Source organism: Procambarus clarkii, chromosome 22 (genome assembly GCF_040958095.1).
Source record: "Procambarus clarkii isolate CNS0578487 chromosome 22, FALCON_Pclarkii_2.0, whole genome shotgun sequence".
Taxonomy (NCBI): domain Eukaryota; kingdom Metazoa; phylum Arthropoda; class Malacostraca; order Decapoda; family Cambaridae; genus Procambarus; species Procambarus clarkii.
In genome coordinates, this window is record NC_091171.1 from 35,078,981 (window position 1) to 35,106,813 (window position 27,833).

The following is a 27,833-nucleotide window of genomic DNA, read 5'->3' on the forward strand; positions in this document are numbered from 1 at the left end:
CTGGAGGGTCGCCTTGGCTGATTGAACCAGTTTAACTGGAACGCTGCGACGGTTCCAAAACACGGAGAGTCTACGCATTGTGTCGTCTCGTGATGAAATGTGTTTTTCAGTCGGGAACATTATATATATATATATATATATATATATATATATATATATATATATATATATATATATATATATATATATATATTCAAAAAAATTGTTCTTATGAATTGATAAGGCTTTCCATTACATTATTTATGATGTGAACTTAACATTGAAGTTTGATGACGTTTTAGGCGATCAAACCTCACCTAAACTACCCAATATAACTTGGTCAGTAATTTATGTTCTTAATATAATAATTTTAATAAGAATAAACCAATTTGAAAATAAATATTTAAAACAAATTAAATCACTCTGCTTGTTAGGTTAATCAGGCTTTGCATTCTAAGCCAATTAGTGCGGTTCTGGCTATTAGGTACGATTGATGTTATATATATATATATATATATATATATATATATATATATATATATATATATATATATATATATATATATATATATATATATATATATATATATATAACTCGACAACCTATGACAACCATCTTTGTAACCCATATGTAACTCCTTTTTTGTAACAAAGTTCAAATAAAGTAAATATATATGTGTACATACAAAAGAATGGGGGTGGTAGGAGAAGATAATATTAGTGTTCAGTGAGAAACCACAAGGTCTCCTCTGAATACTTTTTATTTTCTTCTCCGAGGCTATGGGTCCCCACATTGGCACCAGAGGTGGTACCCTCACAAACTTTTATATATATATATATATATATATATATATATATATATATATATATATATATATATATATATATATATATAACGAAGCGAAGTTAACGACATCATCAAGAGGAGCCTCACCACAGCTGGATGCCCAGCTGAAAGAGAGCCCCGTTACCTAACGCCCCGTAACTCTGATGCTCTTATTGGTCGCCCAGATGGTATCACAGTGAACCCCTGGAAGAATGGCAAGCAGTTGGTATGGGACTACACGTGCGTATCAACCCTGGCTAACACCTACATTAACCTCAGTGTTGCACAACCAGGTGGCGCTGCCACCCACAGGGAAGCAGCCAAATCCCGTAAGTATAGAGAACTGGATCACCACTACAATTTTGTCCCCATTGCTTCTGAGACGCTCGGCGCCTGGGGTAAAAGTGCTACCAGTTTTTTGAAGGAACTGGGTTCTAGGCTCATTGAAACAACAAGGGACCCGAGAGCTGCAAGCTTTCTTTTCCAGCGCCTCAGTGTGGCGATACAGAGGGGAAATGCGCACTGCATCCAGGGTTCCTGCCCGCCATCTGAGGAGCTGGAGGAACTCGACAACCTATGACAACCATCTTTGTAACCTATATGTAACTCCTTTTTTGTAACAAAGTTCAAATAAAGTAAATATATATGTGTACATACAAAAGAATGGGGGTGGTAGGAGAAGATAATATTAGTGTTCAGTGAGAAACCACAAGGTCTCCTCTGAATACTTTTTATTTTCTTCTCCGAGGCTATGGGTCCCCACATTGGCACCAGAGGTGGTACCCTCACAAACTTTTATATATATATATATATATATATATATATATATATATATATATATATATATATATATTTATATATATATATATATATATATATATATATATATATATATATATATATATATATATATATATATATATATATATATATATAGTGTATGCCTGCTTCTCACCTACGCCTAATTGTTCCAATTTGAGAAGGGAGCTTTATCTCTGTACACTAGCATTGCTTTAGCAGAAATATGTCACCTTTAACGAACTTATTACAGTTTGATGATGAAATAATGGTCAACCAGGAGAGAGACAAGAGTGGGCCGTCTGCATATTCCATGGCTGCCAGGCAGCTCTAGACTACGACCCACACGATAGGTTCCAAAATCAACTTGAGAGCCAGACGGTGGTCATTGAGAAAGTGTGGAGTGATGTAATGACGAGAGCAGTCCAAGTGGCAATTCAAGGCAGCAAAATTGAAAGCAAAGTCAAAGAAGTAACTTTAATTTCTAAATTTTTTTGCTTCGATTTTTTTTCAAGGTGCTTAATGAATTAGCTTTAACGACCTTCTCCGTGCGGCCAGTTCCACTTAATTGCCCGTTTTATGCCGAAGAAAGTTTTTTAAGACGTCTCTATGATTCATCTTTGTCTCCAGCTTCAACCCATTACCTTCTGTTCCTGCTGTTTCGCATTCGAAACATTGCCTCTTTGTCCACCCAATCAATTTCCCATATTACGTTGTATGTTGTTATCATATCCCTCCCCCCCCCCCAGTTTTCGCCTTTCCTGAAATATATGAAATATAGCGAGTTTGAGCACCCAAAACCTTCCACGGCAGTAAGTCCTCTCACTCTGGGACACGTCTTGTCGCGTATCTGAATACTCAACACAAAACTTAATGACAATTACCCTGGGAATAATATAGATAGGGTCTGGCCTAGGGCTTAAGACCACTACAGTGGTTTATTGATTAACCAGTAAGTTGACTTTAGATCTTTCAACCTCGATAGTTTACTGACCTAACAGCAAGAATAAGTTTTCCCTGCACGTAGTCTAAGTTTAAAAGATACCCTGAATATTCAATATATATATATGTGTATATTGTGTATATTAAGCTGACTTAATATATTTATTCCAAAATTATACACGCTCCCGAGATTACTTCACTGTGAAAACTTTTTCAATTTTGCTTATTGAATCAGAACACGCAATAATTTGGTTTTAAAATGACATGGAAACTGTTTAGTCAACGCGGCGAAATACTTTTTAATTAACTTGTTAACACACTGAACAGGTTACCAATCAGGAGATATTCTGTATATTCTGTGCAATTCCGTTTATACACGAGGGAAACAAGAGTACTGCCGTTTATGTAACAGATAAACCAGAGTAATTCCGTTCACGCAACAGGTAAACAAGAGCAAAACCGTTCATGCAAGAGGGAAACAAGAGTAATACCGTTCATGCAACAGATAAACAAGATCAATACCGTTTGTACATGTAAACAAACTTTAATACCGTTCATACAAAAGGTAAACAAGAATAACATTCATTCAGGAAAACAAGTGTAATATCATTGTCTCTTCTGTCAATTCTCGTGAGAATTTGAATATGGTGATCATGTCTTTTCTGATTCTTCTGTCATCCATAAAGGTAAGAGTAAGTTATTGTAGTTTCTCGTAGCTCATCTCTGCAACTAAATACAGTGGCCTACCTTCCAGCTTTGTGACTAACCTGGTGCCATACCTCTCAGCTCTGGGAGTAGAGCCTGGTAGTGTGACGTTCAGTTCTAGGACTAGTCGAGCTCTGCCCGAAACGCTATGCGTACTAGTGGCTTTAGGTATTGTATGTGCTAGTTCTATCTATAAATCAATCAGAATGTTTGTAACTGCATCTATGTATGTACTTTTCCTAAATAAATTATTATTATTATTATTATTATTATTATTATTATTATTATTATTATTATTATTATTATTATTATTATTATTATTATTATTATTATAGTTATATCTCACTCAGCTCTGGGACTAGTCAAGTGATATTTCTCTCAGCTCTGGGACTAGTCTAGTAGTATCTCTCAGCTCTGGGACTAGCCTAGAAGTATCTCTCAGCTCTGGGACTAGTCTAGTTGTATCTCTCAGCTCTGGGACTAGCCTAGTAGTATCTCTCAGCTCTGGGACTAGTATCTCTCAGCTCTGGGACTAGTCTAGTTGTATCTCTCAGCTCTGGGACTAGCCAAGTAGTATCTCTCAGCTCTGGGACTAGCCTAGTAGTATCTCTCAGCTCTGGGACTAGCCTAGTAGTATCTCTCAGCTCTGGGACTAGTCTAGTTGTATCTCTCAGCTCTGGGACTAGCCTAGTAGTATATCTCAGCTCTGGGACTAGTCATGGTAAGTTCCACTCAGCTCTGGGACTAGTCTAGTTGTATCTGTCAGCTCTGGGACTAGCCTAGTAGTATATCTCAGCTCTGGGACTAGTCATGGTAAGTTCCTCTCAGCTCTGGGACAAGTCTCGTGGCATACCTTTAAACTCTCACCAACCATGTTTTGTTTTGAACGAGAGACAGACTCCATGATGGTGACTGACAAGAGGAGGCGGTGATTCCTTTCAAGATCTGTCTGACATGTGATGACAGAGTCTTATTCAGAGTTCTAAAGGAAGAAGATTATGTTGGCCAGTCTTGAATAAGAAGCTGAGGATACTCGTCTGATACGTGTGTCGGGAGAAAGATTGATTCGATTAAGTTTGTGTCTGGCCTCCTGTTACCAGCCAACAGCTATATAACGTTGCACTTGCGTGAGTTGAACTCCAGTAGCCACTTGTTGGTGCAAGAACGGGGATAAGCTACGGGAATCAAGGAGGACGAGGAAGGAGCTGTGGGAAAGCAGGAAGCTATGAGGAGCTGAAAATTGCTCTGTGAACATTATGGAAATGAGATCCTGTGATAATTGTTTCACAAAATTGATGTTTCTCACTAAAATGCAAATGTGGTTGGGAACGACTCGGTTTTCAGTCCTGATTACGCAATTAATGAAGGATTTTAATCAACCCGTTTATATAAACCAGAGTTAATTTATCGTAAATAAAGATTAAATAAATATTTCGCGTTAATGGAAGGAATGTATTCACCCCAAATACAAGACATGGGGGAGGGGGGGGGGCAGTAAAACTAATTTACTTGCAATTCAAAAGACCGGAAGATTAATGTCTGCGTGTGGATGATTATGGAGCATCACGGTAAAGGACCATTAAACCTGCCGTTACTTGCCAACGTTGACAATTAGCGGGTGAATGGGGAATCGATTTTTATGTGTTGTGTTGTGCAGCTCACACGCAAACAAACGCACGCAAACACACATTGAGAGTCCTCACGAGGACTGGTGCTCACGAGGGTGTAGAGAAACACACACACACACACACACACACACACACACACACACACACACACACACACACACACACACACACACACACACACACACACACACACACACACACACACACACACACACACACACACACACACACACACACACACACACACACACACACACACACATTTAAATCACTTTGATCACATTTAATAATCACATTTAATCACATTTAATCACATTTAAAAATTAGTAGAGTATTCACATACACACACACACACACACACACACACACACACACACACACACACACACACACACACACACACACACACACACACACACACACACACACACACACACACACACACACACACACACACACACACACACACACACACTATCACAACAGAAGATAGGTGTAGGGGCAGGAGGCCAGATACAAGGTATCATCTGGGAGAGGAAATTCTTCAGGAGTCAGAGAAGGAAAAAGACTTGGGGGTTGATATCACGCCAGACCTGTCTCCTGCAGCACATATCAAGCGGATAACATCAGCGGCATATGCCAGGCTGGCCAACATACGAACGGCATTCAGAAACTTGTGTAAAGAATCATTCAGAACTTTGTATACCACATATGTCAGGCCAATCCTGGAGTATGCAGCCCCAGCATGGAGTCCATATCTAGTCAAGGATAAGACTAAACTGGAAAAGGTTCAAAGGTTTGCCACCAGACTAGTACCCGAGCTGAGAGGTATGAGCTACGAGGAGAGACTACTGGAATTAAACTTCACTTTGCTGGAAGACAGAAGAGTTAGGGGGGACATGATCACCACATTCAAGATTCTGAAGGGAATTGATAGGGTAGATAAAGACAGTCTATTTAACACAAGGGGAACACGCACAAGGTTACACAGGTGTAAACTGAGTGTCCAAATGAGCCACAGAGATATTAGAAAGAATTTTTTTAGTGTCAGAGTGGTTGACAAATGGAATGCATTAGGGGGTGATGTGGTGGAGGCTGACTCCATACACAGTTTCAAGTGTAGATATGATAGAGCCCAATAGGCTCAGGAATCTGTACACCTGTTGATTGACGGTTGAGAGGCGGGACCAAAGAGCCAGAGCTCAACCCCCGCAAACACAACTAGGTGAGTACAACTAGGTGAGAACACTATGGAGTCTCGCGGCTGAGTGAACAGCGCTCTGGGGTCGTAGTTGCAATGGCCAGGAATCGATTTCCGGCGGAGGCGGAAAGAAATGAGCAGAGTTTCTTTCACCTTGATGAACGTGTTCACCTAACAGTAAATTACATGGGAGTTAGACAGCTGCTACAGGCTGCTTCTTGGGGGATGTGTGTGTGTGTGTGTGTGTGTGTGTGTGTGTGTGTGTGTGTGTGTGTGTGTGTGTGTGTGTGTGTGTGTGTGTGTGTGTGTGTGTGTGTGTGTGTGTGTGTGTGTGTGTGTGTGTGTGTGTGTGTGTGTGTGTGTTTGCCTGGGTTAGAGATAAATATATGTAGTAGAAATATTAGAGGAAAAATAAATTGGTTAGACAGATGGGGTCCAAGAGCTAATAGCTCGATTCTGCAGACACAAATAGTAAATGCAAATTGTAAATCAAGACACACACCAACACGTAGGAAATATGAGCACACAAGCAATCACAAACATGAAAATACATGCCAGGCAAACACCAGCAAAACCGGACAAACTCTAGCAAACACAAACACACGAGGCAAACGAGAGGGAAATAAAAAAAACGAAAACACCAAAGAAAGGCCTCAGTAACATCTCGACCCAGAGCAAAAGAGAAAATGCAAGGGACCCAAGGCGATAAGACGTTTGTCACAAAGGTTATCTCAGCTTGAAGGCAAAACAAAGAAGATTGTAAATTTCTTATGGGATCACTGCAACGGAGGAAGAGTGACAAGGGGGGGAAATATTGGGCGAGGAAGCGAGGTCGACAGGAACACAAAGTGTCATTGGACTTGGAGCAAAAATATTAAATGAAGTGCCAAGAGAGAGAGAGAGAGAGAGAGAGAGAGAGGGAGGGAGAGAGAGAGAGAGAGAGAGAGAGAGAGAGAGAGAGAGAGAGAGAGAGAGAGAGAGAGAGAGAGAGAGAGAGAGAGAGAGAGAGAGAGAGAGAGAGAGAGAGAGAGAGAGAGAGAGACCTACGGCAAAAGTCCTCGTCGTCCCAGGTCTCCGGGCAGTCGATGATTCCATCACACTTCCTGGAGGCGTCCAGGCAGGGGCCAGAGAGACACTTGTACATTCCCGCGGGGCACTGTAGAAGCTCTGCAAGGTCACAAGAAAAGAAGTGGTGGTCAGCTGGCAAGGAAATTGTCAGGCTGTCGGACTCTTCTCACAGTGTGTGTGTGTGTGTGTGTGTGTGTGTGTGTGTGTGTGTGTGTGTGTGTGTGTGTGTGTGTGTGTGTGTGTGTGTGTGTGTGTGTGTGTGTGTGTGTGTGTGTGTGTGTGTGTGTGTGTGTGTGTGTGTGTGTATGTTTACTAGTTGTGTTTTTGCGGGGGTTGAGCTTTGCTCTTTCGGCCCGCCTCTCAACTGTCAATCAACTGTTTACTAACTAACTACTAACTTACTATTTTTTTTTTTTTTTTTTCCCACACCACACACACACACCCCAGGAAGCAGCCCGTGACAGCTGACTAACTCCCAGGTACCTATTTACTGCTAGGTAACAGGGGCACTTAGGGTGAAAGAAACTTTGCCCATTTGTTTCTGCCTCGTGCGGGAATCGAACCCGCGCCACAGAATTACGAGTCCTGCGCGCTATCCACCAGGCTACGAGGCCCCTGTGTGTGTGTGTGTGTGTGTGTGTGTGTGTGTGTGTTGTGTGTGTGTGTGTGTGTGTGTGTGTGTGTGTGTGTGTGTGTGTGTGTGTGTGTGTGTGTGTGTGTGTGTGTGTGTGTGTGTGTGTGTGTGCGTGTGTGTGTGTGTGTGTGTGTGTGTGTGTTTTACCTTTCTTGTGTTATTTAGGTTCGGATGTCGAAGGGATGTGGTAATAGAGATGCAACGATGACCAGCTACCTGGACCATCGGGGATCGAACGCCGACCCTGCAGGAAGCCTCGCTTCTTGCAGGGTCGATCAATGCTTAGTCTATCTGCTTAGAGCGAATGTGGTAGCGTGGTTATTGATGTGGTAAAGTGGAAGGGTAATGAACCGGTTAGAATGACAACTGTAATTGGTAGTTAGTGGTGAATAGTGTGGTAGGGGTGGGAGAAAGGGGTGTTATGGAGGGATTGTTCAATTGTTCAGTTACAGAGAATGTGATAGTAAATCAAAATTATGAAATAATACGTTTTAGGATATTTATAATTGGGTGTATGTGTGCGTATGTGTATGTGTTTAAGTGTTGATAATATGTGTGGGGTGGATAAATGCTGAGGTAGAGAATGGGGAAGAGGTAGAGAGTGATGAATAGGTCAATAGAATAGACCGGGATGAATAGACAGGGGGCCCAGAAGGTGGGAGAGGGTATAAATAAAAAAAACTTAAATGGAAGAGAGTGGGTTCGTGAGCGTGAGTGCCTGACTGCAAGGTTGCTAGGTTAGGTTAGGGTAGGTTAGGTTGGATTGAATAAGTAAAGGTTAGGTTAGGTTGGGGTAGGATAGGTTTCTTTAGTCTAGGATTGGCTAAGTTAGGTTAGATTGGCCTAAAAAAATAGGCGGGGAAAAGGTTAGTTACTGAAAACACTAAAGGAAAAAAAAACACATAAACAACAAAATTATGTAAATCTTTACATATTTACTGAATATCTTATCTCCAATTCCTGAAGAAGACAAACATTTTAAACAACAGATTGTTATGAGTCGCTCCTGCTACGCCAATGAAAGGAGAGTTAAGTATAATGAAAAACCGAAATAATTAATCAGCTTCACCAACAAAGAACAATTAAATATGATTTTCAAGTTCAAGAGAAAATCTGGATAGCCTGGAGCAGAGAGAACGGGAATTACTTAATTTCTATAGCAGGAAAAGAACTCACTATAGTAGGAGAGGAACTCACTATAGCAAGAGAGGAACTCACTATAGCAGGAGAGGAACTCACTATAGCAGGAGAGGAACTCACTATAGCAGGAGAGGAACTCACTATAGCAGGAGAGGAACTCACTATAGCAGGAAAAGAACTCACTATAGCAAGAGAGGAACTCACTATAGCAGGAGAGGAACTCACTATAGCAGGAGAGGAACTCACTATAGCAGGAGAGGAACTCACTATAGCAGGAGAGGAACTCACTATAGCAGGAGAGGAACTCACTATAGCAGGAGAGGAACTCACTATAGCAGGAGAGGAACTCACTATAGCAGGAGAGGAACTCACTATAGCAGGAGAGGAACTCACTATAGCAGGAGAGGAACTCACTATAGCAGGAGAGGAACTCACTATAGCAGGAGAGGAACTCACTATAGCAGGAGAGGAACTCACTATAGCAGGAGAGGAACTCACTATAGCAAGAGAGGAACTCACTATAGCAGGAGAGGAACTCACTATAGCAGGAGAGGAACTCACTATAGCAGGAGAGGAACTCACTATAGCAAGAGAGGAACTCACTATAGCAGGAGAGGAACTCACTATAGCAGGAGAGGAACTCACTATAGCAGGAGAGGAACTCACTATAGCAGGAGAGGAACTCACTATAGCAGGAAAGGAATTCAATACAGCATGTGAAGTACTCCCTACTGTCCAGGAGAGGCATTTACTACAGCCGAAGTACTCGCTACAACAGGGAGAGATAAACTACAGCAGGAGAAGTACTCGCTACAACAGGGAGAGATAAACTACAGCAGGAGAAGTACTCGCTACAACAGGGAGAGATAAGCTACAGCAGGAGAAGTACTCGCTACAACAGGGAGAGATAAGCTACAGCAGGAGAAGTACTCGCTACAACAGGGAGAGATAAGCTACAGCAGGAGAAGTACTCGCTACAACAGGGAGAGATAATCTACAGCAGGAGAAGTACTCGCTACAACAGGGAGAGATAAGCTACAGCAGGAGAAGTACTCGCTACAACAGGGAGAGATAAGCTACAGCAGGAGAAGTACTCGCTACAACAGGGAGAGATAAGCTACAGCAGGAGAAGTACTCGCTACAACAGGGAGAGATAATCTACAGCAGGAGAAGTACCCGCTACAACAGGGAGCGATAATCTACAGCAGGGAAAGTACTCGCTACAACAGGAGAGGTATATACTCACTACAGTCGAGGAGATGGGAGCCGTCAGCGCAGCTAAGGTGCCGGTCACGGGAGAGCAGACAGCGCCGCTCGGCAGGGATGCACTGACCGCTCGTAGCGCAACGGAACGCTCCCGGCACACACCCGGAGATCTCCTTCTCTGTCGAGGAACCAGTATGGCAAGTTATGTCAACATCAGGCCAAATGGAATAAAGTAAATAAAAATAAAGTTATTTTGTGCGTGTGGTAATACTTGGTCTGGTCGATATACAGCGGCCGTTCTCGTTTGTTGCAGGTCGGCGTTCGATCCCCCGATGGTCCGAGTGTATGGGGCACCAGTAATTTTCTTTCGACCTATCCCCAGATACTTGTCTTCATAGCCCGTCCAAGTATTATATTATAATATATTCTTTGCCATTTTTCTTCATTAATATTTTACTTTTTACGTGTGGTCCGGAAGGAGAATTACGAGGAGAAAGCACTAGGCCAGCGGGATTATGTTGCACATGGAAGAGATCAAAGGGAAGGATAGGAGCTGGGATAGAGGGGGTGAAGAGAATGAAGGATTTGGGCTGTCGGGTATCGAACGCAGACTTGTATGAAGCGAGGCTTCATACAAGTATATTCACTGTATATTCGCTACACTACGCAAGGGTTCACATTTGGTCAAGAATGTATAACTTTCAACCAGGACTGATGCAGTAGCATGGGATCAAGCCTGCGTCTGCAGACTCCTCGGGAACACGCACTATCGACATGGATGGAGTTCGATCCCATCTACTGCCTCGAGGATTTATCCATAAATTCATCACGTTTTTGTTATTTCATTGTGAATTTATATTTTTGTAATGTCAACAATATTCGAAGTTTTCTGTCATAATTGTTGATACTTTTTTGACACTAAAATTTTTTCACTAAAATTCCGTTTTATAATAACCAAATCTAAAAGGATTTTTTTTTGTTTTTATTCGTGCTCATAAATGCTTTCACAATTCTGTAAATGCATGTCAATAGAATATTCTAAATTGATGGTATACCCACATGTTGAGCTGTATATCCCCCAAGCTCCCTTCCTCTACAGAAATCTCTATTACAACTATGCTTGTGTCTACGTTTCTTCTAAATTTTCATTTTGTTCAGTGAAATATTTAAATAATTGGTAACATTTTCTTTGTTAGAAGAGCACGTGCATGTATTTTTTATTTTATTTTATAAGGTTTTAGAAGAGAACTTGCTTTTAATGACAAGCAAATTTTGTATTTTTACCATTGTAGTAGAGCCCTTGTATTTTCATGACTTTTTACAAGCTATACGTAAGTATAAACAGTATTTGGAGGTTAGAGTTACTTGTAGTTAAGTCAGACATCAGAATGGTAGCCTCCAACGGCTGAATTCTGATTTCAGGCAGTGGTTTAGTGGCTTCCCGAACCGTTATGGTGATTTCCAGCACCGGTATGGTGGCTTCCAGCACCGTTATGGTGGCTTCCAGCACCGTTATGGTGGTTTCCAGCACCGGTATGGTGATTTCCAGCACCGGTATGGTGGCTTCCAGCACCGTTATGGTGGTTTCCAGCACCGGTATGGTGGCTTCCAGCACCGTTATGGTGGTTTCCAGCACCGGTATGGTGGCTACCAGCACTGTTATGGAGCTTCCAGTACCGGTATGGTGGCTTCCAGCACCGTTATGGTGGCTTCCAGCACCATTATGGTGGCTACCAGCACTGTTATGGAGCTTCCAGTACCGGTATGGTGGCTTCCAGCACCGTTATGGTGGCTTCCAGCACCATTATGGTGGCTACCAGCACTGTTATGGAGCTTCCAGTACCGGTATGGTGGCTTCCAGTACCGGTATGGTGGCTTCCAGTACAGGTATGGTGGCTTCCAGCACCGGTATGGTGGCTTCCAGTACCGGTATGGTGGCTTCCAGTACCGGTATGGTGGCTTCCAGTACCGGTATGGTGGCTTCCAGTACCGGTATGGTGGCTTCCAGTACCGGTATGGTGGCTTCCAGTACAGGTATGGTGGCTTCCAGCACCGGTATGGAGGCTTCCAGCACCAGTATCGTGGCTTCCAGCACCGGTATGGTGGCTTCCAGTACCGGTATGGTGGCTTCCAGTACAGGTATGGTGGCTTCCAGCACCGGTATGGAGGCTTCCAGCACCAGTATCGTGGCTTCCAGCACCGGTATGGTGGCTTCCAGTACCGGTATGGTGACTTCCAGCACCGGTATAGTGACTTCAAGCACCGTTATGATGGCTTCCAGTACCGGTATGGTGGCTTCCAGTACCGGTATGGTGGCTTCCAGTACAGGTATGGTGACTTCCAGCACCAGTATCGTGGCTTCCAGCTGCGGTATGGTGGCCCCAACATTCTCACTAGTGTGAATTCTGCCAGACGAGAAAGTTTTTCTCCCCAGCCACAAAAGTGACAAGCGCTGCAGCTCTCCTCCAGCCGCGAGCTATACACAGTAAACACACGCGTCGAGAGAGAGGAAAAGTGGAGTAGACGCGGCTGGAACACAGGAATAAAAAAGGGGGGAAACGAAATTTACCGGCGGATTCACACTGGAATATCTGTTTTATTTTTTATTTTTTTTGGGGGGAAATACGGTATTTCCTGTTTCATCTGCATTCGTTGTGTGTGTGTGATAGGTATAGACACATACATATATATATACACACACACACGGGGATACACCTGTATACATATATACACAGACTCGCAATATTGTTTGTCACTTACCAGAGAAGATTTCGTCGGACTTATCAGGACAGTCTGGGATGTGGTCGCGCCAGTAGCTCTGTGGGAGGCACTGACCCGTGTGGCACTTGACCTGTCCTGGCCCACATGGGTGATCACCTGCCAGGGAAGAGGTCAAGGAAGGTTATTTGCGAGTTACGCGGTGACCTGATCTGACCTGCAGTGATAATCACCTCTCAAGCAGAAGATCAAGGAAGATTACAAGTTATCACCTGACCTGAGATGAGCCACACTGATGGTCACCTGCCACGGAGAAGGTCGAGGAAAACATTACAGGTTATCACGCAACCTGATATAGCCTGTAGTGATGATCACTGGCCAGAGAGGAGGTCAAGAATGGTGACTGAAGTCTACCACACGACCCCAACCAACATTAATGACCAGGGAGAAGGACAAGAAAGGGCAATACAGTCAAGTGTGTGTGTGTGAGAGGTTCAGTATGAGGAAAGCCAGATAAATGTGCTTTTGGGAGTCTAGAGGTAAGGGAAATTATTAAAATGAAGCGTTAAGCCAGTATGACTATACAGCACATGTATGAAGTATAATGTGTGAGGAAATCAGAAATGGAGAGTATAAGGAGTAAGAGGATTGGTATGAGAGAGGCAGGAATGGGGAGTTTGGAATGAGTTGAATTTGTGAGAATCAACATGAGAGAGCTGGGACTGAGGAGTAATTAAAGTATTTTTAAGCACTATTGATTCTCATACAAATTTATGAGGAGAAAGCGTTAAGCCAGTATGACTATATGGCACTTGGAAGGAATATGAGGATAAGAAGCTGGGATTTAAGAACAGGGTGAAGGAAGAGTGCCCATCAACCATCGGGGATCACAGAAGGAGAATATTACCAATGAGTCACGAATATTTACACTCTCCTGAAAATAGGGGAAATTTTGTTTTTCTGCGGCTCTTTTACACTAATGGAACTAATCAAGAGAGAGAGGTCTCAGATCTCTGTCAATCAACTGCGCCAAAAGCTATTTCGTCTGTTGGTTCTTATTATCCGAGTCAGGAGATGTGTCGGGGCGGGGGCAGTATAGAGCCGGGTTTACCTCGTGTTTGCTCTGTGTGAGGCACCGCCGGGCAGGAGAAATGCACTTCTAGCAAGAGCAGCATTGTTGGCGAATTCTTTAAGTGAAAAACTTTACTTTATTCTCCATACATTCTCGTGTGTATGTGTGTGTACTCACCTAGTTGTGCTTGCCGGGATTGAGCTCTGGCTCTTTGGTCCCGCCTCTCAACTGTCAATCAACTGGTGTACAGATTCCTGAGCCTACTGGGCTCTATCATATCTACAGTTGAAACCGTGTATGGAGTCTGCCTCCACCACATCACTGCCTAATGCATTCCACCTGTTAATTAACTACTCTGACACTGAAAAAGTTCTTTCTAATGTATCTGTGCCTCATTTGGGTACTAAGTTTCCACCTGTGTCCCCTTGTTCGTATTCCACCCGTGCTAAAGAGTTTATCTTTGTACACCCTGTCAATTCCCCTGAGAATTTTGTCGGTGGTTATCATGTCTCCCCTTACTCCTCTGTTTTCCAGGGACGCGAGGTTCAGTTCCCTTAGCCTTTCCTCTTAGCTCATACCTCTTTGTTCAGGGACAAGTCTGGTGGCATACCGCTGAATCTTCTCTAACTTTGTCTTGTGTTTAACTAGGTATGGACTCCAAGCTGGAGCTGCATATTCCAGGATTGGTCTGACATAAGTGGTATGAAGGGTCCTGAACGATTCCTTACACACATTTCTAAATGCAGTTTTTATGTTAGCCAACCTAGCATATGCCGCTGAAGACATCCTTTTGATGTGGGCTTCTGGGGCCAGGTTCGGTATGATATCAACCCCCAGATCTTTCTCTCTATTTGACTCTTGCAGGATTTCACCTCCCAGATGGTATCTTCTGTTCAGCTTTCTGCTCCCATCGCAAATTTCCATACTTTACACTTTCATGAGTTGAACTTTAGCAGCCAGTTTCTAGACCATTCCTTCAGTTTGCCCAGGTCATCCTGTAGTCTCTGTCTATCTCTGTCTTGATTCTTCCCATAATTTTTGCATCATCAGCAAACATTAATAGGAATGAGTCTATACCCTCTGGAAGATCATTTACATAAACTAGAAACCGGATAGATCTAAGTACAGAACCCCGTGGGACTCCGCTGGTGACATCTCGCCACTCTGATGTCTCCCTCCTCACAGTTACTCGCTGTTTCCTGTTGGTTAGATACTCCCTTATCCATGGGAGCACCATACCTTTTACTCCTGCCTGTTGCTCCAACTTTTGTAACAGCCTTTTATGGGATACTGTGCAGAAGGCTCTCTGACAATCCAAGAAAATGCAGTCTGCCCACCCTTCTCTTTCTTGCCTAATTTTTGTTGCTTGGTCATATAATTTTATTAAACCTGTGAGGCACAATTTACCATCTCTGTACCCATGCTGGTGGTGTGTTACAAAGCTATTTCCCTCCAAATGCTCTACGAGCATTTTCCTCACGATCTTCTCCGTCACCTTGCATGGTATACAAATTAGGGAAACTGGCCTGTTGTTCAGGGCCTCTTGCCTGTCACCCTTTTTGTATATTGGGACCACATTAGCTGTCTTCCAACTTTCCGGGAGTTCTTTCCTGTGTAGCACAAGATCGTGATGTACGTGTTGCGTGTACACGTAGGAGTGTGTAGCACCTCGCTGATGTCCAGGGTTCTGTTGTCAATATACCTGTCGAATATTTCAGTACACTGAATTAACAGGATGTCCCATTTTCTATTCTTGGGTGCTCGGTTAGGTTAGGTGTGGGCAATTCCGTTCAATAGTTTAAAGGACGAGCTGGTCTGTTGGCGTGTGGTCGTGGAGCTTGGGCAGGAGTGGTGGGTGTATTCATATTCAGCAGTAGCCCCAAAATCACTTATCCTAAGTGTTTTATGGGGATACTGCCCAATTATGCATATTAGCCATTTTCTATTAATTTTCCTCATCATCAGGGAATAATGTTGTATATAATTATTATAAGAAACATATTTTATTGGATTTTTTGGTTTTCAAAATATTTACAGGGTTAGCCGGGAGCCAGTTGCAAAAATCATCGTGGGGGTCAGAATATGACCCCCTGGCATACTGTTCTTTTTTTTAATTCAGGTGACAACAAACAGCCTGTGGGCGTCCCGTACCCCAGCCCATTCCTCTTGTAAATTTGTTTTACGCTATTCCCGAGGATCTAGTTTCCATCTTTGTTGACAGACATCCATGCAAATATTCTCTTTTTCTCTCTCCCCCTCTCTCTCTCTCTCTCTCTCTCTCTGTCTCTCTCTCTCTCTCTCTCTCTCTCTCTCTCTCTCTCTCTCTCTCTCTCTCTCTCTCTCTCTCTCTCTCTCTCTCTCTCTCTCTCTCTCTCTCTCTCTCTCTCTCTCTCTCTCTCTCTCTCTCTCTCTCTCTCTCTCTCTCTCTCTCTCTCTCTCTCTCTCTATATATATATATATATATAAATATATATATGAACCGCTATTATTTTCATATATGATTTCTTATATAAATAACCAATATCCCGAATTTGTTCGTGAATTTAGCTGTTTCGAACATGTTTTTCACTAGAGAATGGCACGTATATTTATTTGACAGGAATGTTGTTGGATTTCCAGATGAAATATTTGCAATAAAGGTCTCGCACGTACATCCCGATTATATGGAGGACATGATATAGTTCAACAGCACGGCAACATATATATATATATATGTGTGTATATCACGAAAATAAACACGTGATTAAGAATGTGACAATGTCAGACCACGAAGGAAAATGAAACAGGAAATTTCCTTAAGTACTTTCGTATATTAAATACATCTTCAGAAGGTGATGTTTTTGAAGGTGAAGGTGACCTTCTGAAGATGTATTTAATATACGAAAGTACTTAAGGAAATTTCCTGTTTCATTTTCCTTCGTGGTCTGACATTGTCATATATATATATATATATATATATATATATATATATATATATATATATATATATATATATATATATATATATATATCGTGGTCTGACATTGTCATATATATATATATATATATATATATATATATATATATATATATATATATATATATATATATATATATATATATATATATATATATATATATATATATATATATATATATATATATATATATATATATATATATATGTTGTACCTAGTAGCCAGAACGCAGTTCTTGGCCTACTATGGAAGGGCCGATATGCCTATTAAACAAAGTTTTCCTGAATTTATATATTTTCTAACTTTTTTCTTATGAAATGATAAATCTGTCCATTTCATTAGGTTTAAATAAATTTTTTGTTTAAATTTGATTTAAAACTAACGTAGAAATATGACCGAACCTAACCAACCCTATCTAACCTAATCTGTCCTATCTTAACCTAACCTAAACTTTCACAACTAAGTCAATAATTTATGTTCCCAATATAATATAATAATAATAATTCAAATAAAATAATTGGAAACAATTTATTGAAAATAAAGAAAATCACTCGGCCAATTAGGCAAATCGAGAGTTGCATAGTAGGCTGAGAAGTGCATTCTGGCTACTAGGTACGACATGGAGAAATGGAGAGTGGAGAAATGTTTGATTAAATAACTCATGAAACTTCAACTTTATATGAAAGTATACTCTTTTGATTGCTGTTGCAATATTGCGAATATTTTGTTCTTCTTTGTTTCTCTTCGTTCTCTGGTTCTACTTCGTCCAGTACGGAGAAGTAGAACCATGTTCTCTTGTCATGTTCTCTAAGTCCCTTGGTTATTCTTGTCATGTTCTCAAAATACACTGGTTCAATTTGGCATGTTCTCCAGTTTTCATGCTAAAATCCACTTGTCATGTTCACTAGGTTACTTCGTTTTTCTTGTCATGTTCTCTATGCTCCTTGGTTCTTCTTGTCATTTTCTCTCTTCAAATCACTTTCCCTCTGTGCTCTCTGCAGGTCATCATCTTACCACCGGATCCCCAGCCTCGCCTACTGGCTTTAAGAGTTTGGAAACGATTGAATAATACAAACACAGGGAAAGTTTTATCAAAACTCTAGCGATTTACAAACAAAAAACTTTGTTATTGAGCGAGAGCCGAGTGTGTGATGTTCTTACCTACATTGCCCACCTAGGTTCGAAACCCAGTGGAATGCTACGGACCTCGAATGGATCTATGCAGAACAGGATGAGGGTTATGAGCAGCGAGTGTCGTGTTTGTGTGTATTCTGTAAGCCGAAACCCATTCTAATGAATTAAATAAAAAAATTATGATATATAAAGAAAAATAAAGGGGGGGGGGGGGTCACAGGAAAATATAGTGAATAATAAATCTTCAGGGAGAATAAAAAAAAAACGGATACCACGTTAACAAAGTCTACGGACACACCAATCCACGTTTTAGTTACCAATTATGAGACCGTGAACATTATGTCATAATTTTATTTAAGAACATTATGTCATAATTTTGTTACATTCTTATCTACTCAAGAATGAATAGCCGATTTAGTAGAGTCATTAACGAACGTACTTTCAGTACTTCCGAGACGACTTGATAATGGTCCCGGCCGTAATGACAAGGCCCCTGGCCGATTTCATAATGGTCCAGACCGACTTGACAAAGGTCCAGAACGACGTGATAATGGTGAATTGATAATGGTTCAAGACGAATAATAAGAGTCCTGGACGACTTCATAGGGATCCAGTATCACTTGATATGGGTCCAGGACGAATTAATAAGGGTCTAGGACGATATGATAAGGTCCCGGAGGACTTGATTACGGTCAAGGACAACTTGGTAAAAGTCCAGCACTACTTAATAAGAATCCAGGACTACTTAATAAGGGTTCAGGACTACTTAATAAGGGTCCAGGACTACTTAAGAAGGGTCCAGGACTACTTAATGAGGGTCCAAGACTACTCAATAAGGGTCCAGGACTACTCAAAAAGGGTCCAGGACTACTCAATAAGGGTCCAGAACTACTCAATAAGGGTCCAGGACTACTCAATAAGGGTCCAGGACTACTCAATAAGGGTCCAGGACTACTCAATAAGGGTCCAGGACTACTCAATAAGGGTCCAGGACGACTTGATAAAAATCTAGAATGGACCAAAACACACTCACTCTTATTTCTTTTCATATGTATGGGTTGGGTCGTGTTTTAGTCACATTATTGTGACTTTTTCTCTCCCCCAAAGATATCTCCTCTCGCTCGGAAGCCTTCCTTGGGTCGGCGGTATAACTTGCTGAAGATGGAACACTGGACTCCATTGTTTTACCCTATATATGGCCAACAATTCTAGCATAAGAATCCTCTTCCATTTTAGAAAGTGAAAAAGGTGCATATATATTTTTTCCTTGTGCCTGTAAATTTCTACAAACTTTTCTTGCTCCCGGCTATAAATTCCCCGTTATCGCTTGCGAGAGATGATTATTTTTTTTTACAAAATATTTACTCTTCTTGACGTTGAAGTTATGGTCAATTTGCCATCAATTTCTGCTGCTTCACAGTGGGAAAACTGCATTGAATACTTCACACCTCTATTCAGTACATGGACGAATCACTTTCATGCATATCGTTAAGTAGTTCCTTGTCCTGATTCATTGAATTGGACTGAGCCTATAACATTCAAGAGTGCTCACAAGAAATATGCAGCGAGTTGAATTTCCAGGATCTGTGTAGCAAGCTCGCATTTCCAGCACTGGTTACAGCAAACTGACTTTCTATTGCCCGTATAGTGATGTGGATTTAGGACCTCAGTACTTCCTGATTTCTGCTTAGCAGATTGAACTTGTAATTCATGACTAAATAAAAAAAATTGAGCTTCCAATTCCTGCATAAGATTATACATGAGTTGATGCCTTCAGACTCCTGCTAGAAGGCTGAGAGCAATCCCTTCTCATTGTTCATGGTGAGCCTTACCCCTACGAGTTTACCCTGGTAAACCAACCATTAGTCGTTTTATAGTTAGGTTCCGCATTACTGCTGGGTGAACTGGGGCGACCAGTCAATATGATATGATCTGATGACGGTATAATATAATATAATATAAAGAAGGACTATAAAGAAGAAAAGCTGAATGTAAAGAAAACAGATATAGTGAATATATAGAAGAAAGAGATGAATATAAAGAAGAAAGAGAAGATGAATATAAAGAAGAAAAGCTGAATATAAAGAAGAAAAACATTATAAAGAAGAAGAAGCAGAAAGACATACATAAAACGATAAAGAAGTAAATATAGGAGACGACGAAGAAGAATATGAGCAATATGAGCAATACTACACATGTGGAATAATCAATACCAGCACCAGTCATGAACGTGGGACATGATCACAACACACGAGATACTGACCAATATTGACCAGGTGGACAAGGACAACCTCTTTAAAGCGAAAGAACTATTAAGATTAGAGGACAGAAGTGGTAGCTAGAAAATCAAATGAGCGGTAGAAATCTTAGGAAATACTCGGATCCGGAACGGGTATATCAATGCATTCCCAGTAGCTGGGAATGCATTGATATAAGTTGTGGAAGCCTCCTCAACTTTAAGGCCGGATTTGACAGGGAATTCGAACGTCGAAACAGTTAATTTCTATGTCAACAGGTGCAAGAGAACTGAAACTTCGGGCATAAGGAGCTGTAGACCTCACTTCCCCATAGTTACTGATAGGTGAGTATACTCATAGGTAAGTACACATAATTATAAGGACCCAGATAAGGACTATAAGGACCAAGTCTGGTCTGGGAGCCACCCTCGCGTCTGAGCGAAAGAGCAGCTTCGGCAACTTTCTGGTCAGCTCCGGGATCATTAGCCCTAATTGAAGGCCTGGACTCGCTTCAAGGACCCCTGATCTTTACTTGCATTCAAGCGACTCAATATTACTTATCTTGATAAATATGGTTTGGGTTCCCGTTTGATGGGGACAGGAAGCCTGAAAGATTTAAAAGTTTCCTTCTTAAGCCAATGAATGACTTTCCCGAGGATGCTATCCACAACAGTTGGTTAACTCCAGGGAATCTATTTACTAATTGATGAACAGAGACATCAGGTGTAAGTTCCCCCATAGGCCAACTCCTGACTTTTCCCAGGATACAACTCACAACAGCCGTTTAACTCCAGGATACTTATTTACTGCTAAGTAAGCAGAATTATCACTGGAAAGGAAATGAGCCCAAACGTTTCCGTCCCTCAGAGGGAATTTAAACCGGGATATTTTGGTTGCGTTTCAAGTACAGAATAAACTTTGAAGTTACATACTGTGTGAAACAGTTATTCTTTTAATCCTATTACACAAACATGTAGTCCAGGGGATTTAATCCAGGTCTACCCATACCCACTGGGGGTATGTACCCATACCCACTGGGGGTATGTATCCATACCCACTGGGGGTATGTACCCATACCCACTTGGAGTATGTACCCATACCCACTGGGAGTATGTACCCATACCCACTGGGAGTATGTACTCATACCCACTGGGGGTATGTACAAATACCGACTGGGGGTATGTACCCATACCCACTGGAGGTATGTACCCATACCCATTGGGGGAATGTACCCATACCCACTGAGGGTATGTACCCATAACCACTGGGGGTATGTACCCATACCCACTGGGGGTATGTACCCATACCGACTGGGGGTATGTACCCATACCCACTGGAGGTATGTACCCATACCCATTGGGGGTACGTACCCATACCCCCTGGGGGGTATGTACCAATACCCACTGGGGGGTATGTACCCACACCCACTGGGGGTATGTACCCATACCCACTGAGGGTATGTACCCATACCCACTGGGGGTATGTACCCATACCCACTGGGGATATGGGAACCAAATAATGAAGTATGGAACTCGATCTCTGATCAGTTAAAACAAAAAAAGTTGTTGCTTGATTATAATTAACTATATACACGTGATAAAAATATATGCGATAATCTTTCCGTTGTTCTATTCCTATAGCTATCCCTTCGCAAGGTCAAACCATTCTGTTGACGTCATTTGAAGTTCGGTCCAAAGATCTTCACCGATCGTGTTGGTGCCTAGTATGAATGGTAAGGAGGAGGAGGAGGAGGTTTTCTATTTTCTGGTGAAGGGGGTCTATGGGGATATTTATGGTATTCCAACTGGGGTCTGTAATTGCGAAAATATTAAGATCTGCAGGTCTAGAATATCCTTGGGACATATACACACTATAGCAACCCTGGAACCTATACACACTAGAGCAACTCTGGAACCTATACACACTATAGCAACCCTGGAAACTATACACACTAGAGCAACCCTGGAACCTATACACACTAGAGCAACCCTGGAAACTATACACACTAGAGCAACCCTGGAACCTATACACACTAGAACAACCCTGGAACCTATACACACTAGAGCAACCCTGGAACCTATACACACTAGAGCAAGCCTGGAACCTTTACACATTAGAGCAACCCTGGAACCTATATACACTAGAGCAACCCTGGAACCTAAACACACTTGAGCAACCCTGGAACATAAACATACTAGAGCAACCCTGGAACATAAACATACTAGAGCAACCCTGGAACATAAACACACTAGAGCAACCCTGGAACCTATACACTCTAGAGCAACCCTGGAACATAAACACACTAGAGCAACCCTGGAACATAAACATACTAGAGCAACCCTGGAACCTATACACACTAGAGCAACCCTGGAACCTATACACACTAGAGCAACCCTGGAACCTATACTCACTAGAGCAACCCTGGAACATATATACAATAGAGCAACCCTGGAACCTATACCCACACCTGACCAAGACATTCGCATCAAGGGGAGAGAACTCCAGAGAATACAAATGAGCATACATATTTAAAATTAAGTCCTTTCCAAGCTTCCCTGTGGAGAACAGTTCAAGCTTGGAGAGCAGCTTCGGAGTGCAGTTCTGTTTAAATAACGTTACAGACTAATTCTTAGAGAATTCAGTCAACAGAGTTCACAATAATACCTTTATCGCAATTATTTAATGTATGTTTTAAAGGTGTATATTCTCTTACTCTAAATGTTTCCCCATTTAACATTTGTTAAAATACCTTCAAACCTTTGTTGTCATATCACATAACAAATATACCTAAAAATATAACAGACAATTGTAATTTTAAGCTCAATGTTTCATGCAAAAAAGTATAAATAAAATGTCTTTCCATTTATGTATGAAATTTTATTAATGAATCAATCAATTGACTAGGAAACAATGTGTCACATGCAGAATCGACTCTAACGTTAAAACTGTAACGCTCTAGTTAAATTAAAAACACCGTATATTTGATGTATCTTGGGACTAAGTAACGGCCACGAATGGTTATGTGATTTACCATGGAAATTACGCATGTGGTTAGATATAACCACTTCATAAATGACGCTTGTGAAGATTTTTCTCCAAAAAAAAAAAAGAAAGATCTTTAAGCCCAAATTCGACGATTCATTTGAATCTTTAAGAAGACACGGAATACTCCTCATTCAAGTCCTTAAAGAAAAAATAAGACTGTTATTTTTATCCATTTCTTTGAAGGCTGCTTGAATATTAGTTTTTTTTAACGCTGTCCGATTTTTTTTTTAATGTTTTAATTAAATTTTTTTTTCGAAGACTTTAAACATTTTGCAGCTAAACGTCTTTTGTGTGATATTATAACCGAGCCTAGTTGACGAAATATTGTTTTACTGAAATACGGTAAAAAACATTTTACAGTATGCAAATCCCCATTGAATTACTAGTATCTGTCAAGTTGCTCTAGTGTGTATATGTTCCGAGGTTGCTCTAGTGTGTATATGTTCCAGGGTTGCTCTAGTGTGTATATGTTCCGAGGTGGCTCTAGTGTGTATATGTTCCGAGGTTGCTCTAGTGTGTATATGTTCCGAGGTTGCTCTAGTGTGTATGTTCCGAGGTTGCTCTAGTGTGTATATGTTCCGAGGTTGCTCTAGTGTGTATATGTACCGAGGTTGCTCTAGTGTGTATATGTTCCGAGGTTGCTCTAGTGTGTATATGTTCCGAGGTTGCTCTAGTGTGTATATGTTCCGAGGTTGCTCTAGTGTGTATATGTTCCGAGGTTGCTCTAGTGTGTATATGTTCCGAGGTTGCTCTGTGTGTGTATCGGTATCGATATTACTTAAAAAAAACGGCAATTCATTTGTTTTAATCTAAAAAAAATGGATAGCTGGGAATAGAACTGTTGATAGAAAATCAAGGGGATTTTATCACAGTCATTTATAGAAAAACACCAAATCACTTATTTATATTTTTGTGCAATTAAAACATGGAATTGAGGTATAGTTACTGATGATCTGAGTTTATTGTTATATATTACAGTTTTATTTTAAATCGTTCAGATATAGAGTCCCATAACCTTCAAAGGGGTATGGATACACCGGTTAAGATCCCTTGACTTTAGAGCCTCTTGTGTTTCTATATAACTTCCTACAACACAACCATTATGTGTAGCCATCTGCAGCTGAACCAATATATGCTTTGTGTCTACCACATAACCACTATTTGCATCCATCCACCACCTGATCATAATATCTAACCATCTACTACAGAATAGTTATATGTAACTGTCTACCACATAACCATTATCCATACTAACATTCTATACGTAATATCTTCCTAAAGAAAAAAATCTTTTGATGTCTCGTCCTACAAGATACTTATTTTAAGATTATGTTCTGAGTAATGGCTATACGATAATGGATATACAATAATGGCTATACGATAATGGATATACAATAATGGCTATACGATAATGGATATACAATAATTGCTATACGATAATGGATATACAATAATGGATATACAATAATGGATATACAAAAATGGATATACAATAATTGATATACAATAATTAGTGAATATATTCCCCTTTATTGTATCTTGGATAATACAATACACCAAAATATGAGCTTTCCTTTGCATGAACAAATTTATATTAAACTTAAGATTTAATGCACGAAATAATGACAATGACAACAAAACTATATAATCTGGGATGATTTTGTAAATGGATTATTTTGACGTTATAATATTATTTCGAAGAAATTTGAAGCTTGTTTTGCTTTGACAAAGGCAAATTAGCCAACAATGACGGCAAAAAGTTTAAATTAGCCGATGGAATTTTGAGTTAATATTCAGCTCTAGCCGCACTCTGTTTCCTAGTTCAATAAGCTGCATATTTAAAGCTCTTATAAAATATTTTACATAGAAGCATACGCTGTTATTCACACACACACACACACACACACACACACACACACACACACACACACACACAGGATACAGAATAGGAGATGAAGTACTTAATGAAACAGACAGAGAGAAAGATCTAGGAGTTGATATCACACCAAACCTGTCTCCTGAAGCCCACATAAAGAGAATAACGTCTGCGGCATATGCGAGGCTGGCTAACATCAGAACGGCGTTCAGGAACCTGTGCAAGGAATCATTCAGAATCTTGTACACCACATATGTAAGACCAATCCTGGAGTATGCGGCCCCAGCATGGAGCCCGTACCTTGTCAAGCACAAGACGAAGCTGGAAAAAGTCCAAAGGTATGCTACTAGACTAGTCCCAGAACTAAGAGGCATGAGTTATGAGGAAAGGCTGCGGGAAATGCACCTCACGACACTGGAAGACAGAAGAGTAAGGGGGGACATGATCACAACCTACAAAATCCTCAGGGGAATCGACCGGGTAAACAAGGATGAACTTTTCAACACTGGTGGGACGCGAACAAGGGGACACAGGTGGAAGCTGAGTACCCAAATGAGCCACAGAGACGTTAGAAAGAACTTTTTCAGTGTCAGAGTAGTTAGCAAATGGAATGCATTAGGAAGTGATGTGGTGGAGGCTGACTCCATTCACAGTTTCAAATGTAGATATGATAGAGCCCAATAGGCTCAGGAATCTGTACACCAGTTGATTGACGGTTGAGAGGCGGGACCAAAGAGCCAGAGCTCAACCCCCGCAAGCACAATTAGGTGAGTACAATTAGGTGAGTACACACACACACACACACACACACACACACACACACACACACACACACACACACACACACACACACATAGTGTATAGTAGGTCACTGGAAACGGGAGACCTATCAGAAGTATGGAAGACTGCTAATGTAGTACCAATATTTAAAAAGGGTGACAGACAAGAGGCACTGAACTACAGGCCAGTGTCCTTAACTTGTATACCATGCTAGGTGATGGAGAAGATTGTGAGAAAAAACCTAGTAACACATCTGGAGAGAAGAGACTTCGTGACAACCCATCAACATGGGTTCAGGGAGGGTAAATCTTGCCTTACAGGCTTGATAGAATTCTATGATCAGGTGACAAAGATTAAGCAAGAAAGAGAAGGATAGGCGGACTGCATTTTTTTGGACTGTCGGAAAGCCTTTGACACAGTACCCCATAAAAGGTTGATGCATAAGCTGGAGAAACAGGCAGGAGTAACTGGTAGGGCGCTCCAGTGGATAAGGGAGTACCTAAGCAATAGGAAGCAGAGAGTTATAGTGAGGGGTGAGACCTCAGAATGGCGGGAAGTCACCAGTGGAGTCCCACAGGGCTCTGTGCTTGGACCTATCCTGTTTCTGATATACGTAAATGATCTCCCAGAGGGTATAGACTCATTCCTCTCAATGTTTGCTGACGACGCCAAAATTATGAGAAGGATTAAGACAGAGGAGGACAGCTTGAGGCTTCAAGAAGACCTGGACAAGCTGCAGGAATGGTCGAACAAATGGATGTTAGAGTTTAACCCAAGCAAATGTAATGACGATAGGAGTAGGAAGCAGGAGACCAGATACAAGGCATCACTTGGGAGATGAAATACTTCAAGAGTCAGAGAGAGAGAAAGACCTGGGGGTTGATATCACGCCAGACCTGTCCCCTGAAGCTCATATCAAGAGGATAACATCAGCAGCATATGCCAGGTTGGCTAACATAAGAACGGCCTTTAGAAACTTGTGTAAGGAATCTTTCAGAACATTATATACCACATATGTCAGACCAATCCTGGAGTATGCGGTTCCAGCATGGAGTCCATATCTAGTCAAGCATAAGACTAAACTGGAAAAGGTTCAAAGGTTTGCCACCAGACTAGTACCCGAGCTGAAAGGTATGAGCTACGAGGAGAGACTACGGGAATTGAACCTCACTTCGTTGGAAGACAGAAGAGTTAGGGGGGACATGATCACCACATTCAAGATTCTCAAGGGAATCAACAGGGTTGATAAAGATAGGCTATTTAACACAAGGGGCACACGCACTAGGGGACACAGGTGGACACTGAGTGCCCAAATGAGCCACAGAGATATTAGAAAGAACTTTTTTAGTGTCAGAGTGGTTGACAAATGGAATGCATTAGGAAGCAATGTGGTGGAGGCTGACTCCATACACAGTTTCAAGTGTAGATATGATAGAGCCCAATAGGCTCAGGAACCTGTACACCTGATGATTGACGGTTGAGAGGCGGGACCAAAGAGCCAGAGCTCAACCCCCGCAAGCACAACTAGGTGAGTACACACACACACACACACACACACACACACACACACACACACACACACACACACACATATCACTTACAGTTGATTGATTGACAGTTGAGAGGCGGGCCGAAAGAGCAGAGCTCAACCCCCGCAAGCACAAATAGGTGAATACACGATGTTTTCATGTAACACACAGAAATCACAATAGCGTGCTGCATCAAATGAACAAATCTACAAGGGCCGTGACGAGGATTCGAACCTACGTCCGAGAGGATCCCAGACGCTGCATTAATCGACTGAGCTACGACATGGTAAAAGGAATTGCAACCGGGAAATCATCCTGATTTACCAACGGTTCATGCAGTCTCTGTGTGTAATGAAGT

General features: G+C 41.5%; 1 protein-coding gene across 2 annotated transcripts in view; it reads right to left on the reverse strand.

Annotated features, from left to right (window-relative positions):
- Positions 1–27,833, reverse strand: part of LOC123761052 (G-protein coupled receptor GRL101) — a gene marked incomplete at its 5' end in the record, with an annotated part of 127,045 nt that overhangs the window by 68,058 nt on the left and 31,154 nt on the right. For both annotated transcript variants that reach the window (XM_069328837.1, XM_069328838.1), the window contains 3 exon segments: positions 7,127–7,246; positions 10,168–10,305; positions 12,888–13,004. In XM_069328837.1, coding sequence (XP_069184938.1) covers positions 7,127–7,246; positions 10,168–10,305; positions 12,888–13,004 — 375 coding nt within the window.